The sequence below is a fragment of the Pseudoliparis swirei genome, chromosome 18 (assembly GCF_029220125.1).
Source record: "Pseudoliparis swirei isolate HS2019 ecotype Mariana Trench chromosome 18, NWPU_hadal_v1, whole genome shotgun sequence".
In the NCBI taxonomy this organism is placed as follows: Eukaryota; Metazoa; Chordata; class Actinopteri; order Perciformes; family Liparidae; genus Pseudoliparis; species Pseudoliparis swirei.
Window position 1 is genome coordinate 18,707,241 of NC_079405.1, and position 19,011 is coordinate 18,726,251.

At 42.7% G+C, this 19,011-nt stretch overlaps 1 protein-coding gene across 2 annotated transcripts in view; it reads left to right on the plus strand.

The window, feature by feature from the left end:
• Positions 1–19,011, plus strand: part of foxp4 (forkhead box P4) — a 96,794-nt gene that overhangs the window by 32,154 nt on the left and 45,629 nt on the right. For both annotated transcript variants that reach the window (XM_056436844.1, XM_056436845.1), the window contains exons 2-3: positions 881–1,051; positions 18,204–18,290. In XM_056436844.1, coding sequence (XP_056292819.1) covers positions 890–1,051; positions 18,204–18,290 — 249 coding nt within the window. In that variant the 5' untranslated portion in view covers positions 881–889. The remainder of the gene's footprint in view (positions 1–880; positions 1,052–18,203; positions 18,291–19,011) is intronic.

A 19,011-nucleotide genomic window follows, 5' to 3' on the forward strand; every position in this document is an offset into this window, starting at 1 on the left:
TTGCTGAAATAAAAGCATTAGAACTTTCCCCTTAAAAACTATGTATGTGTGTGTGTGTGTGTATGTGTGTGCGTGCATTAATTTCTAAAACTGGATGAGGCAGAAAGACGAGATTGAGCTTGTTATTAGCAGTTCACAGCCTGCGTGCTTGTATGAGGGTTTGTTTTGTTTTGTGTGAGCTGCCTTGTATGTGTTCTTCACACGCCTATGTGTGTGTCTCGGCGTCTCCTCTCTCCCACGCTCAAGCTCCTAACGATGGCAAATGCGCCTGTGTGTTTGCAAAGCCTTGTTTCTCAAAAACAACAACACATCCAGGAACGACTCGTTTTGTCAGGTTTTGTGGAAGGAACAAGTTCTAATTAGAGAGGCCCTATGAAGGTGCATCAAACGGATCTTGCTCAAAGACCAACCTGCTCATGGCTCTCGCACAGCGCACAGATGCCACCTCTGATTATTGGAGAAATGTCTGCGTTATTTAACTGTATAGCAGAGTATTAACAGCCTTGTCAGTTTAGATTTGCTGCACGTCTGATCCTAATCCATGCGTACGCACCTAGGCACCCATTTACGTACAGACAAAAAAGTGTCTGCCTCAGGTGTTGCTTTGTGGCCACTTGGGCATGTGTGTGTGGATGTGTGTGTGGGTGGGTGGTTCATGACCAAAAGCCCTTTTCACAAAGTACACGTGCACACACACATGCACATTTAAACACACAATACACTTCCCTATCTCTGCTTGTGTTTACTTTAGGTTCTTGCCTTGTTTGTTCACTCAGATGGGAGCAGGCTTTCTGCTTAAACTGCCCAGGTCACATTTGTTCAATCTGTCTGTTGTTTTGCCCCTCCGACCCCCACCTCCATCCTTCCTATCTGCTCTCAGGTGCCAGTGATGATGGTGGAATCAGCCTCTGAGACCATTCGAACGACGCCGTCCAACCAAAATGGAGTCAGCAGCCAATCAGATGGAGGGGGCGGTAGAGAGGGTGGTTCTAACGGAGACACCAATGGAGAGATCAGCCAAATCGACTTACTGCACCTGCAGCAGCAACAGGTGTGTGTGTGTGTGTGTGTGTGGGAGACATTATGTTTACATATGTAGCTGTATGTCTGTATATATATATATATATATATATATATATATGTGCTCGCAAGACTTGTTTTGCAACACCTCCCTCTTGTGCAACTCATGTGCATATGTACAGTGGTCTGGGAACAGCATGTACACACCAGACTCTGACATAATGTACAGATGTGACAACACATAGTCAGCCATACTCTGGTAATTGTCAGCCTTGCTTGAGCGAACAGTGAAAGGCTCTGACGGGTTGGCTGGTAGGTGCTTTAATTATACACCATTCATAATGTGTGAGCTAATTAAACTGGGACAAAGTCCACCATAATAATTCATACGCAGGAGGTTCTTGCTAATATACTATTACACGTTACTGGTTTCGAAAATATAAGACCCGCCGTCTAAGCTCTGGAGGTGAGAGGAGCCATTTTGTCCTGGGCGCACTTACACTTGTACATTCTCACAATGTAAACACACACTCGTGTCCAAGGAGTGTGTGTGGGAGAGTCTCTTTTCTTTTCTTTTACCGATCCATAAAGTGCTGTTTTTGTGTGTTTGACAAGCTACTGTGTAGTGTCTCCAGTTATGCTATTTATCCTGCCTCCCTATACACACACACTCATCCCTCCAAATACACACACAAACATACACACATACACACACACCACTGTGTCACTGTGTCAAATGGAATTTTCAAACTTCACAGAACTTCTTTGATGAAATTCTTCAATATTATTTCACTTTTCACTAAATATCCACATAGCTCTTTTTCGGATTGCTCTCCAATGTACACAACCACACAGATAGTTTCAAGATTTTGTTTTGATGTTTATCTAGAGGTCTCTACATTAGTCATTTGTCCATAATGTGTCGTCATCTAATGATTGATGATGATCTAGTCATTGATGTGGCAGTTGCTGCAATTGATGAAGAGATGGAAAAAAGAGAAAAGAAGAAGTCTTCCTCTTTACTATATGCACTGGATGAATAAGCATGTGGGCAATATGTATAACTCTCTCCCTTGCTGTGTGGGTTTGCGTGCCTGTAGTATCCGCCCATCACAGAGGTTCACTGTGAGTTCTGCATGGGCTCTCCAACACCAGCTGAGTTGAGGAAACCCAGAGGGGGAAATCTGGGTTTCCTCCTTGCTGCTAAAATTATTCCCCTTAATTATAATGATGGAGCCTCAGGTGAATGAAGAACACTCAAGGCCCTTCACTTCTGTCCTGCTCTCCCTCCTCCTTCCCCTGACTGCATCCTCACCCTGCTTCCTCAGCAACCTTCATCCGAGGACACACACAGCCACGCACAAATGCACACACATAAACATCAAACCTGTAGCTCATACAAAGCAGGTCTTTATTCTCTCGGACGTGACTCTGCTCTCTATGTTTTTGCACCTGTGTGTGTGTATATGTGTGTGTCGGTGTATGTGTATGTGTGTGTGCACGCTGGTATTTCCTCTCTTGAGCGGGTTACCAACCACAAACATACCTCCCTCTCTCTTTCCATCTTTTTCTCTTCCTCTCTCACTGTACTTCTTTTTCCTTCTACCCGCTGTGGACCATGAAATACAAGCACAACCTTTCCTCCAGATCCCAGCCCTCACCCCACAAAAAATATGACATCCACATATGTAACAGTAACTACACAATAATGTATTGTAGTTATTCGCTATTTAGATCGTGCTTTCCATTAAGATCAAGCGTTTTGTGGGTCTTTCCTGGATTTTTTTCTGGGTCCGTTGTGCATTTTGCCACTAAGCCTTTGGCTTTTTTACTGTACAGTTGAGAGTCAGTATACAGTATGATCAGATATCAATTTGAGTGTGCTCATCAGAAACCTAGACTGTTACTTTTCTTTTATCCTTGGTTTTACACCCCCACAATGTATTTCCTGTTTCTTATGCTGACAATGTCTAGTTGGTAAAACTTTCATCAGCTAAGTTAAATTAGAGATTCACCACTTTTTTGTTTTATTTATATTAGTTTAAAACCTGTATGTCAGGTAAATGCCAGATGTACATCTCTTTTTCTAAAAGATTCAAACCTGCACATGCTTTGTCCGAAAGGTTATTTGTTACTTTTGTATCCATTATTTCCAAAACCCTTTTGATTAAATCCAATATTGGTGTTGTAATGGATGATAATAGAGGCTGGATTCTTAACATGTGCCCACTGCTCATAACAAATCAATATTGTCTGACAAAGAAGGCCCCAATATTGACACTGGTCACCTGACAACATTGTATAAGAACTTGTCTACCTCCCTCCTCCTCCTCTTGTTCATTTTTCTTCCACGCTTGAGTCTCTCTCCTGAAGGTGTAGTGTAGACTAGTGTTGGTGCTTAAACACCATGCCAGTGTGCACTGGAGCAAAAAAGACACATTCACACACTACGAGAGAACTCCTGACAGCACGGTGTTGTCAGAACACAAAGCCGTCTTTTCCTTTGGCCCCTTGGGAACTTGAGAGACATCTCAGCCATCTCCAGCCATCAAACCCCCCTACTGGCCTCTCTCTGTCTTCTGTCTCTCTCAGCTTCTCCATCTCTCACTGACTCTTTAATTCTCTCTTTCTATTTTTTTTGTCTTTCTGATGGATCGGTAGATATATATATATATATATATATATGGTCACAGGTAGATGCTGTAGGTGGTCAGTGGACACATGAGGAAATGGGTGAGTGTAGAAGAGGGATTAGGGAGATGGGATATACAGCCAGAGGGAAAAGGAGGGGCACAGAAGCAGAACATGGGGGTAACGCTGAGACGTGTCAAAAAAGGGCGCCTGGGCCTCCCAGTGGAATGTGGCCTGTCTGCCTCTCCAGAAAGAACAGAGCAGGAGAGAGGGAGCCGCGAGAGGGAAGAAAGGGAAGAAAGGGCAAAGACCAGTTCTGCCCCATCATCGAGGAGAGAGAGGAGGGAGGGAGAAGAGGAAAAACAAAGAGCGGAGTTACAGGGTGAGAGGAAGGAGAGGTGGAAAAGGGAGAGTGTAGTGGAGAGTGTATTAAGGCACTTTATTGAGGTGCTGGGTATTTGTGTAGACATGAAATGATGCATAACAGAGGAGAAATGTAAGCAGGATAAATCCTAACAAACCTCAAAGTGTGTGTGTATGTGTGTGTGTGTGTGTGCATTGGATTGGATTCAATCTATTGTCATTGCACAGAGTACAGGTACAGAGGCAACATAATGTGTTCTCTGCATTTAACCCACCCTTTGTTATTAAGGACCAGTGGGCTGCAGTGATGCGCCCGGGGAGCAACTGGGGGTTCAGTGCCTTGCTCATGGACACTTCGACTTGCAACTAATGGGGAGAGTGGGGATCGAACCAAAGACCTTGGGGTTGCAGGACGACCCCCTTACCCCACTGAGCTACAGCCACACACACATAGGTGTGTGTGTGTGTGTGTGTGTTTGTTTGTGTGTGTTTGTGGGTGGGTGGAGGGTGCTCTGACAAAAACCAGGTGTCTTCAATTCTTTCCTTTTCTTTACATTTTATGGAGATGTGGGTCTGCACTTTGCTGTCAATTCTCCTCTCCCCTCCATTCTTACCCATTTTATGTCTCCTTCTTTTCCCTCGCCATCTGTGAGTCACTTCTGGTGTTTCAGCAGCTACAGTAGTCACAGCCAGTGATGTCAGGAAGAGGGGAGGGGAAAGTAGGAGGGAGAGGAAAGGGAGAGATGGTGACAAAAATGTGCCGTTTCCTCTGTGCCACTTGCCGGTCAGCTAAAACACTCAAGGAGGGTTATTCCCCCTTTTTCACTTTCTCTCTCTTGCCTTTAATTTGCTATTACTCAATTTAGAAAGTGAGAGACAGATTGTAGCGGTCTCCCTGACCCAAGAGTTTAAAAGACACATTGGTTAAGAAAAAGTCAGTTTTAGAAATTGACTCGGAGCTCTGTTCCCTACTCTGATTTCTCTTAATCAATTATGTTTCTTCTTTTTGGTTTCTCAAAGCTACACACACACATCCTGGCAATCTTTGTTTCTCTCCCTCTCTCATGCACAAACACATAGTTACACACATGTACAGAGCTGATGTGAGGTAATGAAGGGTGTAATTAAGGAGCCACAATGATGACTGGAGATCAGGGGGAACTGATACAGATCTCAGCTATACACAAATACAGATTGTGTGCACGTGCATGTGCATGAGTGGGCATTTGTGTTTGATGCTGGATGATTCAAATAACGTATGGCTTTCTGTTAGATTAGCTAGACTCTGTCAATATGACCTGTGTGGCTAGAGGTGGGGAGGTTTTAAGACACATGTGATTCTATTGGTCCGGCTGCTCGGCCATTGCTAAATTATGGGAGGTGAATTTTGGTCACTGGGACAGTTATGTCCCGTTTGACCTCCAGCTCTACCCCAAAGTTCACTTTCAGGTCAGGAGTGCATAGGAGACAGAGGTGAAGTGGTGCTAGGACGAGGTGAAGACACATTTCCAGAGACTTTTTTCAGTTTGTCATAGCAGTGGGATATATATTAATTACATTATACTCCGGTTTTGGGCATCTGCAGGACAGGTTATATCCCATGTATGTCTATATGTGTTGTTTTGCTGTCTGTCTGCATCCGTCTCTTTGTGTGTGTGTGTGTGTGTGTGAGTGTGTGAGTGTCTGTGTGCATGTGTCCGTCGGTCGTGTGTGCGGGCTAGTAAATCAGTCCCAGGCCTTTCTCTGAGTGCTGTCACCTCCTAAAAGCTTTCCCCTCGGTCTCAGCCAGGCCTTCCTCTTTATGTTTGAGGTCAGTATAGTTCACAGGTCACCAAAGGTCATGCTAAGACAGAGGAGGGGCCAGTTGGGTTGCCTAGCATCGCAGAACACCCACTGCTGTTATCGAGGCAATACAAAGAGACCTATAGAACACCAACTTCCTTGAGGAGTCTTGAAAGCACCAGCAGGTCCTTTTATCCAACTTCTTTGACTTTCACTTCCGTTTTTTTCTTGAGCTGCTGATCTCTCTACTTATCAATCTGCTCGTATTGATTGATACAAACTATTATAGTGTACTACATGCTCAATATTTAGATAGAGACATCCGTTCATTCTCTAAACTGCTTTTACTGTTAGGGGTTTGGGAGTGGGGGGGTTGAGGCATATGTACTTCACACATAACGCATTCCTTTACACCAGAGATGTAAAAACAAACACAATGCAAATAGCATTTATTGTTCTTGAGGGACAGCTATGGTTTGAACAGTTTCTGAAATCATAACTGATAGATACGCCATCATTTTCACATTGACTTGATAGGAACTAAAAAATCAACTTAATGAGGCTAAAAAAAAGCATGCTACAAGGCTACATGTCTTATGGATAAAGAGTAGACGGACAGTAGACATGGTCCACCAGGCCAGATCAGCCTGCATGGACACGGTTTGTTGACCCAACCAGCCAAGAGGTTAAGGGACAAGAATAGACGGATATCAACAGAAGAAGGGTGCATGTGTATGTGTTTGTGTGTGTGTGTGTGTGTGTGTCCTCTGTTGTGGAGACTGGGTTATACACCCATCCCCGAGCACCTGGAGGAGTTAGTTTTGGTTTGGTTGCCATGGAAGTGTTTGGAAGCACTCACACACAAAAGTACACACTTACACACATGAGCAGGGACAGACACTATTCAGAGACATTTTGGAGGGTGAAAAAGTTGATTGTTGATTCTCGCTCTTCAGACGGTATTGCCACGGTGACTGAGGTCTTTTTTAGAGGTCATAGGTCAGCGAGCAAAGCTGCACAACCTCATTACTACTCCTGGTCAGTGACACTGGGGTGTGAGTGTGTGGGTCGGGGGGCATGCTCATGGATGGCTGTTCATATTGGTCGTCGTCTTCTGCCCCCTATATTAAAAAGTAGCACTAGTAATCGGTTTTAATTGACGTGTGTTCAGAAACAGTGTTTCAGAGGTCACTAGGGGCTTATTCCTCAAAAAGATTCTCATATATTGGTCCAAGTCTCCTTTCTTTTTGTATATATTAGAGATGCACCGATCAGGTATTTTGGTGCCGATCACCGACCACTGAAATCAGTATCTGCCGATCCGATAATACCGATCACCGATCACGGTGTCGATTGAAGCATTTGTGTAGCATTATTGCCTAGGACTATGCGGAAATACATATATAAAGCACCTCAAACATAAAAGAAATTACCGATTTCTTTAAACATTTAGGACTTTTATTTTGAAAAATGTCCTAATTGATACATTAAAATTGATTGATTGCCAGTGATGGGGATTTCAGATATGTATGGAACACATCTGCATCATTCATTTTCTGGAACTCTTGGGGAAATCTATATACAGGACTTTTTTTAACATACAAAAGTCTGACTTATTTTTATAAACTCTTCCTTGGTACAGTAAAAATGTTTTAATGTTAGCATAATTTAAGCTAAATCTCAGAAACGATCTATAAAGATACAAAATCAGTTCATTGTTTACTTTTATATGTTAGTGTATGATTTGTCGACATCTTGTTTTGAAAAACGGATGTTGTTTCATGTGGTTCTTTCCGCTAACTTTGCAAAACCGGATGTTGTCACGTAAATCCTTCCGCTAACTTTATCAAAACCCTCGCACGCTCCCGATCGAATGCGTTTACCGTGAACATCAGTCTATAGGGGCACAGAAATGTAAGTGTCGGCTGAGATGACCCAGAGATTCAACTCGGGGGACAGGGACGGCGCTCGGTGCGTGAGGATCCCCTCGTTGACCTCCGACCTCTGCCGGCCCTCGCCGGGCGCATTGTCTCCGTTGCGCTTCGCCGCGATTGAAACGTCTCTGATAGATCTTGCAGATTTTATGTCATCTGATCGGCCAAGTTTGATCGGCCGTTTTGAGAACGCTGATCAAAACCGATAATGGGAATATCGGCCGATATGGATCGGCGCCGATCAGATCGGTGCATCCCTAGTATATACCCTTACTCCTTTATCCCCCAACTCTGGACTCACAGAAGGTGACACTGAGAGGTGAAGGAGAGAATGTGAAGGATAAAGACAAAATGTGCAACACTTAAAAGGCTGCTAGCCAAGTAGTTACCCTGGAAACAGTCAAGAGCCCGGCAGTACACACAATGAACACACACATACAAATACACACCGTAGACACAATAGCTGCAGAGACCTAAAGTGTTGATAATTAGCTAATCCACGCTGGTTCTTTGTGTAAGCCATTTTAAAGAAGAGATTAGAGTCAACAAGGACGAGAAGAGGAATGTAGCTCTTCTTTCTCTCTCTCTCCCTGCTTTCTTCATAAGCTCTGGGACAGTGTGTGTGATGGCCTTTTTTCACCTGATAGACAGAAGATTTGTCTTGTCAATTAAGTTTTCCATAACAACAACCACAAAAACATAGACACATTAATTGAAACTTCATTTGAAATAAAGTATGGTAGAACTTTGTCCAAACTTCTTTATCCAAATATATGTTAATATGGGTATGGGGCGGCTGTAGCTCAGTGGGGTAAGATGGCCGTCCTGCAACCGCAAGGTTGTGGGTTCGTTCCCTGCTCTCCCCATTAGTTGCAAGTCGAAGTGTCCTTGAGCAAGGCACTGAACCCCCAGTTGCTTCCCGGGCGAATCACTGCAGCCCACTGCTCCTTAATAACTAAGGATGGGTTAAATGCAGAGAACTAATTTCCCCTTGGGGATTAATAAAAGTGTATATTATTTATGAAATCTTAATTAGAAGCTTTTTCTCTGTTGTCATGCAAAATGTATTAAAATTATAATGTCATAAATACTGCTCTTTATTTATGCTCATTCAATGAGAAATTTAACAAAGAAAAAAATGCCTGTTGTATTGACCCTCTAACTAAATCACATAGTCCAGCGTGCACACACATTCACACACTTTCCCATTTCCCCTTTTTGGAACACGCCCCTGCTTCTCATTTGGGAAAGTTAAAGAGTTTGTTCTTGTTTAAAACTTCTAACATCTTGTACAGCAGCCAGCCTTTGTTGTGCCTGCCCACTTCCGTGTGTGTGAGTGCGTGTGTGGTAAGGGTGGGTGCAAGGGTGTGTCCATCACCATCTCCACAGCCACAACCAGGTGTAAAAACCCTCTGAACCAAAAACATGAAAGAGTTTTATTTCCATCGAAGCGGGCAGGCACGCTAATAATTTTACAGGCCACTGACTAGGAGTGTGTTTTTCTGTTTAACCAATAAGCGTCTGTGTGTGTATATGTGTCTTCATGTGTGTATGTTTCTGTGTATGCATGTGCATATGGCAGACGGTCTCTGTTTGTGTATGTATGTGTTTTCCCTATGTCTCCTGAGCCGAGTCTTGGCAGTGTCTGCATGTGTTATTAGTTTAATTTTTGGGGTGGATATTAATAATAACAGTTAAACGGTTTCCATATGTGAGGTCTGGTTGCCAGGCTAGTGCTATCCTCATCATGGGCTGGCCTCTCACAGTCTAGCCTCTTAGGAGTTGCTCTTGTTGGGCAGGCGAAGCAGCTTAAACTCTGGAGGTCACCCAGCTAGGACCTACCACCTAAGTGGCCTTGTCTTCCCATCAGCATAACCAAACTACTTACCTGTCCTACCTTATACGAGATGAGGGCTAAATATTACAAGGTACGCTGTGTGTTTATGTGAGTGTGTGTGTTTTCCGCTGTTGGCTGGGTCTGTCTGGAGTGAGACCTTCCTCTCTTGCCAAACGAGCTGTGTTGAAAACCGCAGGGAAACTGCATGTGTATATAATGTATGACGTGTATTTGTGTGTGCGTGTGGAAGGAAACTGCTGTAGAGCTATTTGCCATCAATTAGCCGCCTGGACTGAGATGAGGCCTGCAGTAGAGAGAGCTGCTTTTATAATCTCAGGAAGGGAGTTCCTCTATCTTTCTGTCTTCGCTCACCTCATCATTATCTTTCATTGTCTGTCTCTTTATACCCTTTTCCCTTCACTTAACAGAGAAAGGCTGACAGCATCTCCTAAGAAAGATAGATAGATAGATAGATAGATAGATATCTCCCTGTGTATGTGTTTAAGATATGTGTGTATACGATGATGAATTGTGTAATGATAGCAGTACTGGGTATTCAGTCAGCTCCTTTTTATGGCTGCACATACAGGACTGTCTCAGAAAATTAGAATATTGTGATAAAGTTCTTTATTTTCTGTAATGCAATTAAAAAAACAAAAATGTCATGCATTCTGGATACATTACAAATCAACTGAAATATTGCAAGCCTTTAATTCTTTTAATATTGCTGATTATGGCTTACAGCTTAAGAAAACTCTAAAATCCTATCTCATAACATTTTAATATTTCCTCAGACCAAGTAAAAAAAAAGATTTATAACAGCTGAGTGTTTGTCAAGGCTCAGGAAACCCTTGCAGGTGTTTCGAGTTAATTAGACAATTCAAGTGATTTGTTTAATACCCTACTAGTATACTTTTTCATGATATTCTAATATTTAGAGATAGGATATTTGAGTTTTCTTAAGCTGTAAGCCATAATCAGCAATAAATCAGAATAAAAGGCTTGCAATATTTCAGTTGATTTGTAATGAATCCAGAATGCATGACATTTTTGTTTTTTTAATTGCATTACAGAAAATAAAGAACTTCATCACAATATTCTAATTTTCTGAGACAGTCCTGTATACCCCTGTGAATCAATAGAAACATTAGATGAGTATAGGGACATAGTTAAAGGGGAGAGGTTTTCTCGTTTCACAAAACAGTTTTGAACTGAAGAGAACCATCTGGAAAACGGCAGGGTCCCCGGAGTTTAGAACAGGTCCCTTTTGTGAAAAATAGGATGTGAAAAAAGAATCTAAAATCAGCTAGGGTTTTCAAACATTACGGCATATTTTGAAGTTCTTTTGGAGTTTGTGAGTTTTTATTGCGTTGGCTCTTGAACGCGGTCTTTCCTCTCTTTAATGGTCAGTCTGGGCCCAAAGAAGCTGGCTTCAGCCATTTTAAAACCTCAGCTCTCGAACGGTGCCTTTATATTGCGGAAACATTACATTAAATAGCTGAACGGGATCGCGGCTGGCTTGTGTTTCTGAAGGTGTCCCAGATAGTTTTAGCTCGGCGGCGGCCTAAACTGATTGAGGTATTCAGCGTTGTTTAAGCTCAGTTATATTGGTGGACAACTGGTTTGAAGTAGACGTTGCTATGAGCGAAAACAAATGGCAGGAAAGCTGGTGAAGGGAGGCAGGAAAGACCTGATTAATACCAGAAAAAGAGTTTGTGAGGAAAACTCAGGGGCGAAGTCTTGGCAGAGCATAGTTTATTTGTAACCCACCGTGAAATTGAGTGGCTTTAGCAGGCTTTGGTGCAGGCTGCCCCTTGCCCCTGTATGTTTACCCCTTAAACCCCTGATCTGCACTAAATATATGTACCAATCTGTTCCTTGACACCTTTGACCAATATTAGGGAAGTTGCATTAACTTCTTTTAGTTAATAGAATTTTTCGTATTTTTTAAAAATAAAATGTTCCTGTAATGTAATTATTAAGACCATTGTTCCATTATTGCAAATCAATTATTTTTGTTTTCCAATTATAATAAACCTGACATCTCAAAAAAAGTCTCAGTCTTGCCAGAAAATACAGTGTACGATCACAACTAGATTATGCAAGTAGATAAAAGAAACCGTAAAACTGAAGTAAAAATACAGCTGTTGCTGTAATTAATATGTACAAAAATCTTGCAAGAGAATCTTTGGGTTTATTAATCATGACCAGGGGTCCCCAAACTTTTTCCTGTGAGGGCCACATAACTTTTCCCTTCTCTGATGGTGGCCGGGGTCAGTTTGTAACAGAAAAAGTGTGACAATCGCAGGGGTGCCTAAATGTAAACATGTAATGTTTTCCAGAAAGCCACACATAACCAAATATTAATAACCCTTTCCGGGATCTTCACCGAAAAAAAAGTCAGGAAATAAATGACAAATAAATACTTGTCTTTGTGACAGGATTCATAGTGTCGGCGCAGATTGTATTCTTTGAATACCACCACCGCCTCTTGCCGGAGCAGACAAACAACCTTTTCTTTGCATTGAACAAAAAAATAATAGTTTGACCCTGCAGGTTAAATACCCTGCATTCTGAATAAATGTTTCTCTTACCTAACCTTTTCGGCCATGATTCCATAATATCGGGCCTTAGTTTGGGGACCACCGATCATGACCAACATTTTGTTTCAAAACCTCCACAAGGCCCCCCCTCCCCCAAAACTGCTTTTAAAATTATTATATAGTCAATAATTTGATTCATACTTGTTTGTTTTCCACTTTTTGTCATTCTATAGCTATTGCTTTCTCTTCCGTCTTCCTCTTTGTAATTTAATTGCCCGGGATTGACAACTTCGGCCACCAAGGGATTTTCAGTTTTGTTATCTGGCAGGCCATTTCAAGAACCTAATTTTAAAAACATTAACTACATAGCAACTTAAGTTTTTGACCAAACACAATCCTAGAAATTTCCTATTAAATTTAATGTCTGGTGGAATACATGAGCTTTAGTGAGATCCGCTCTTTGGTTACTCTGTTAACAACTACAACGAGCTATGAGTTAAACTTCTCAACAGTTTATACTAAACTGTGTGAGGTAGTTATTTTCATTTTTAAAATGCAATTTATCGAATCTTTAATATTCATGAATTCATCCTAAACCAGGTATCTCAGACCCACAGCTGCCATCACAGAGAAGCCGAAAGTCCTTTCATGAGCCCAACAGCTGCATTCACAAGGCTTGGTTTCTTTGGCCTGTGCAATCTATTTTAGGCCTCCACCTAAGTCATATCTGCTCTCAGAATTTACTGTGGCCAATAAGGGTATGGGTAACAGATCTCTTGAGAGGATAGTGGGCAGGGCACAAGAAAGACAGAGTACTTGCAGAAATGCCAGCCAAACTGTATACATATGGAAGGCATGTGAAGGCAAAAGACAGATCGGGTGATATAGACAGAGAATAATAAAGTAGGAGTGATCTGGGAAAGCAATCTGTTTTTTGTGGTGAGTGACAGTGATGCATTTGTTACGTGAGATTCCACCGCGGCTGTAACCAAGCCTTCACTCACATATGCCCCAAAGTCATATAGCAATCCCACTAACTGTCACCTCTCCAGTAATTCCACTATGTGTGTGGGTGTAAATACTCAGCCAGCTTCTGAACACAGGTGAGCTGGTGGTACTGTCGTATCATCATTCTTAGAAACAAATGTACATACTTTGTAGATTGTGTTACATCTGTTCAGTCTTGTTTGATCATCTTCTCTGATCATGATTTGCTCTGACCAGCCATAGAAAGAGAAGGAATCAAAGACAAGAGATATTTAGAAGCAGGAAAGCTATCAGAGAATAGAACAGACCAAGCCAGAAGGAGGGAGTAAATTAAAGTAGGAAAAGGGTTTATTTGGCATTTGGAGGTGTGTTTTTTTTTCTTTTTGAGGAAGCGCAGTGCAAATGGATATAAGGGATCACAGGGGGGGACCTAAGAGGACGCAGCATCGACGGAGCTTTAGCTTGGCTTTCAGCTTCAATGACAGCACCCCAGAAAGAAGTTAGAAAGAGAGGAAAGTAAAAGTGTGGAAAAAAGATCCAACCCTCCTGAACCTGGTATCTCTCACTGATCCAAAAATCAGAGAGCGTTCAGGCCTGTAGAGAAGCAGCTGGGTGTGACAAGCTCTTTTATACATCTACAGCCTGTATCATCTACCCCTCTCGTCATCTCTCGCTTTCTCCCTGGGAAGAAAAGGGTTTTAGGTATGGGGGAGCTGTGCATCTCATGCTTCTCTTTCCAGGCTGCTGGGCTTGGAAGGTGTAGAGGGTATACTTGTTTGGTGCTGAGGATATCTGGTGCGTCCGGTGCTGCTGAAACATCTGAATCACTTGCTTCGTCTGGCCTGGTTCAGCTGTGTGTCGCGGACAGATGCAACATTAAGCCTCTCACTCACCATCGCTTGTGCGCCATTCCTTTTTTTGGTACTCTCCACATCTTGGTTTAAGAGCAACGAAATCTGATACCACCTGCCTGCCCCTTGCCCTTACAAACTCCCTCCTCCTCCTCCTCCTCCTCCTGCTCCTCCCTCAAGGACAGCCCACTATCTGCCCTGTGGGCTGTTTATCTACAGGGGGAGATGAGGAGGTGAGGATAGGCGGGGGAACAGTTTGTTTCGTTTTGGCCGTCAACAATGGACCTCAGTCTGTGGTGACGGACTACTCAAACATATGGTACCCACCTGTCTCTCTCTCTCTCTCTTTATCTCTCTCTCTTTAGCTTCGCCTGTTACAGCTCTCTGTTTAGATTTCTTTGCTTATTCCTGAGTTCTCTCTGCCTGTCTCACCCAAACACACTGGGCGGATTAGACACACAGACCTGTTTGTTTTAGCAACCTGAACCAGGCACGGGCACACAGGCAGACACACACACACACACACACATAAAGTATGGACATGTGCATGTCCACCCACACTCACATCATCATACACATCATACACACGTAGCAACATTACATTTCCATCCTTTTCTTCTAATGGATCCTCTAACTGCCTTGCTTTCAGAAACATGGTAGTCAGCCGTTTTTAGAAATCCTGTTAAGGTGAGAAAGTAGCCTTTAACTTGTGAATGTGTGTGTGTGTATGTGTGTGTTTGTGTTTGTGTGTGTGTGTGTGTGTGTGTGTGACCCTGCTGAATTAAAAAATGCACTGTTATTAAAGGCTGTGTCAGAGGCGATGATTTACAGAGGGGAGCGATGACAAGTCAGAAGAACTCACACACCGTACTGACGCACACACACACACACACACACATACACACACACTGTGCTCTCAGGCCTCCAAGCTGAGCAGTGACCTCCTCAACCCTCCTTCCCCTTCCTCCTCCTCCTCTCTCCCTCTCTCACTCTAATAAAACCTGTCTGACACCACTGATGTGTGTATGTGTGTGTGCGTGTTTGGTGTGTGTGTGTTACGCGGCAGCACAAAGACTCTGTTGTTGGGCCTCCCTCTTAGGCCTCTCTCATATTTTCTTTAAAGGTGCAGTGCGCCCCCAAGAATGCCACAGGGGGAGTGGGGAGTTGGGGTTGGGGGAGTCTAGGAGGAGCTGGTGTGTGGATGAAGAGGGTCGGAGAGGGAGGAGGTTGGGGGGGGGGGGGGGGGGTTCTGGGGGCGTGCTTTACAATGCTACAACTCACCCAGGTCACAGAGAGAAAAAGGCAAAGAGTGATTGTGAAGAGGAGAAACAAACGAGAAGGGTCAGAGCAGAAGAGTGCTTCTTTACGTAGATATCAGAGCCTGTGTTTGTGTGTGTGTGTGTGTGTTTGTGTGCCTATTTGTGTGTGTTGGTGTGTCTGCACCAAACAGACCCTTTTTTAACTTCAAATATTCAAAGCTCAAGATATAATTCAAACACCTGTGAATTCTGTGAAATAACAGTGCTCCCCTCCCAATCAGTGCCCATAAATATAACTTTAGATTCAGTGGAACCCAGCTTCTGCATATAGGTTAGTGACTTGTATACGCTAGTTGTTCAATGTAATGTAATATTAAACTGCGATGCACAACCAGATGCCCAGATATAAGAACATTATTATTATTATATATTATTATAACTATTTCCTTAGCTTAGTGCATTATTTTCTATATTGTAACTCTTTATAGTGAATTATTCCTCATATACTCTCGCCGTTACCGATGGAAAAAAAACCTTCAAATTATATTTGTATCCCGTTTATTTATATTATTTGTTAGTCTGGTATTGTACATTAATATAAAAGCACTGTTGCTATGGTTACCTGCATTTTCCTATTTCTTGCACACTGATTCAGAACAGTGACTAAACTTTTGTGTTTGAGCTGCGCTTCGCTTGGGCAATAACTCTATATTACCACAAAATTACTTTTATTGGAATCATATGAGGATCACATCACGTCAGACTTTCACAAAATCATGTAGTTCAGTTAATTATATGTATAAAGGTAGAGAGCTTTTTGTGATATTTGGTGTGTGACCAGTGGGACACAGTAAATGCATTAGAAACATATATAGTAATGTGTATATATGCTTTATATAGATGTCAACCAATAATAAAAACAAATCCTGTAGTTATGTATACAACTATACTTAAAAATATAATCTTAAAAATATTTAATTCAAACAGTTTTGCCTATTGGAATTAAGCGGGATCTAAATCCACAAAGCAGACTTAGTTTAAATATCTAGAGAACCACATTATTTATTGTTAGTTCTTGTCTCTCTCACTCACCCACAACCATGAATACAGCCATAGGAGAGGAGACAGGCATCACCTCTGCTTGGTTGTAGCGTTTATGAAAGCCATAAATGGCTCTTTAATATAGTGGTAATCAGGGTGGTAATTTGGGTGGAATTGTCCCTTATTGTTGCCAGACATGCCTCCCCAACTCCTGCCAACACACACGCATACACACACACACACACACACACACACAGACAAACACACATGCTCACTCTTGGGCAGACAGGGTGTTCAAGGAGTAATTCACACCACATGCCAACAAACTGGGCGGTTGTGTTTTTTTTGGGTCTGTGTGTGTGTATGTCTGTGCCTGCTTTAATGCTGAGGTCAAACCAGTAAATGGGAGGGGGTTCCCAAGATGTGTGCGTGTGTGTGTGTGTGTGTGTGTGTGTGTGTGTGTGTGTGAATAGGCACATCCACAGCCACGTGTGTGTTTTAATTGCGGTCTCAGCAAAAGTAGCAAGTGTGCTCGAAACAGATGGTTTTCATCACTCTGACTGCACAGCGGGCTTCTCTCTCTTTCTGTCTCCCTCCAATCTCTCCTCTCTGTTTTTGTAATTAAACATTACTTAATGTACCCAGGCTTCTAATTTGACAATTCATTAAATAAGTGACACTATACTCTAAGTGTGTGCCGCATTGTTTCACCGCGTTACAGTTTTCTGTGGTTGTGAAATGATGCAGTAGAACAGATTTTTGCTGCTGGATGATTGAGTCAGAACCGTTAATTTGCGGCGTATCCTCACACTCACACACACACACACACACACATAGACTTTCATAAATCAATATTTACTAAATAACCTTTCCCCTTTGAGTCAGAGGAAGCAAATGTGCATCCTGCTGTCTCCCCTCTCTAACCCTCTGTCATGAGGTTGTGCCTGTGTATTTGTGTGTGTGTGTGCGTGTGCGTGCGTGCGTGTGTGTGTGCTTACAGTAAGTGCTAGGCGACTCTTGTGTTTCGAGATGGGTGTTTTCTTGTTTTGTTTTATCAGAAGTTCAGACATTCCAACAAGAATGTCTGTTTCTCTCGGACTGATTTGTCTTAATGATAGAAAGCTTGAACTTTGAATGTTACAACAAGCAACACAGTCAAGGAGAGATACATGTAATGACACAAAGAAAGACGGGGGTGAGAAGCAAGGTAGTGGAGGAAAAAAAGGAGATATGAGGAGAGTCAGTGGGAGGGATGGCTGAGGTCACTGTGTCGAAAGGATGAATCGGCAACACTCAAGGGCAGAGTGAAGGAATGGAGAGAGAGAGCTAGAGAGCGATGGTGTCACTGGTTTGAATGGACAGCACTGCAGGGTAATAAGAGGATAAATGGGAAGAGGGGAGGAATGAAGAAGTGGGTGGTGGTTAGTCACAGCTCTTTAGGGCACATCAGGGCAAACGGATCCTTACATCAATGTGACACGCACAAACACAGTGCAACGGACACACAAAGATATGCTGACAACCTTCTACCTCAGAGGATGTGGAAAACCCACTTTTCACCTTCCTAGGAAAAAAGAGGAGGATGAAAGAGATGTGGAAGAGAGAGAGAGTAGGGCAGAGAAAAGAATGGAAATGAGGAGATGATCAGAATGTATGGTTAAAGAAGATTTTGAATAAGTTAAGAGGAATACAGTTAAGCAGACTATATTTGACACACAAACCCAGATAGTCGAGCATGGTGTATGAAGGCCAGGTGGACATGAGAGTTTTTGTGCTTCTCTTTTTTTCTAAATGGATTGTATGGTTATGTGTTACTTGAAACTGAATTTACAGACATGAATTTTTTAAAACTGTTTAAAGAAAAACAAGTTTATTCCATTTTAAGAGTTTAAGAGTCTGTTGTTTCACTGTATGACCATATGTGCATGATAAACATCTCTATTTGTCTCTCGTAGGCACTCCAGGCAGCCAGACAGTTCCTCCTCCAGCAGGCCTCTGGACTCAACTCCCCTGGCAATGAGGTCAAACAGAGCCCTGTGCAGGTCAGAGCACACACACACAGATCCATACACACACACCCACACGCACACACACGCACACACACATACACACACACACGCGCACAACCCAAGTGTTGCTTTGTCAGAATCTGTATAGTACTAAGCCCCTGACTGCTGCAGCTTTGAATTCACCAACTTCACGTCAACTACACAGTGTTATATAGGCGCATACTTTTCCCTCTCTCTCTCGTTCTGTCTGTGTCTCTTTATTTGAGGACTGCATGTGTGTGTGTGTGTGTGTGTGTGTGTGTGTGTGTGTGTGTGTGTGTGTGTGTGAGAGAAGGAAATCTTTGTAGTGATTGGGTAGTGAGCTGTTTTCAGAGTTGAATTCCACAGAAAGCAGAGTCAGTGGGGTTAGCTGGAGTGCAGGATCCTCACTGAAAGACATTTGAGGAGGACACACACACGCACACATACACATCCACACTCAAAGACAGTACACAGTACACGCACACACACATCATTAATACCTGTGTAGGTTGATGAATATCACACATGACATTACTTCTGGCAGTTCTTTGCATTTATGTGCTGTGCAGAGAACATGCAGAAGTATGATTTGTAGCCATGTCTCATATCAATAAAGTGGGGCCATGGGTCTACTAGAGCAGCAAGCAGTCTGGCTATTGCCCTGCTCTTCTCGTTAACTTGCCACATGTTAAACAGACAGCTGGATCATCACAGTATGGGGAATAAAGAAATA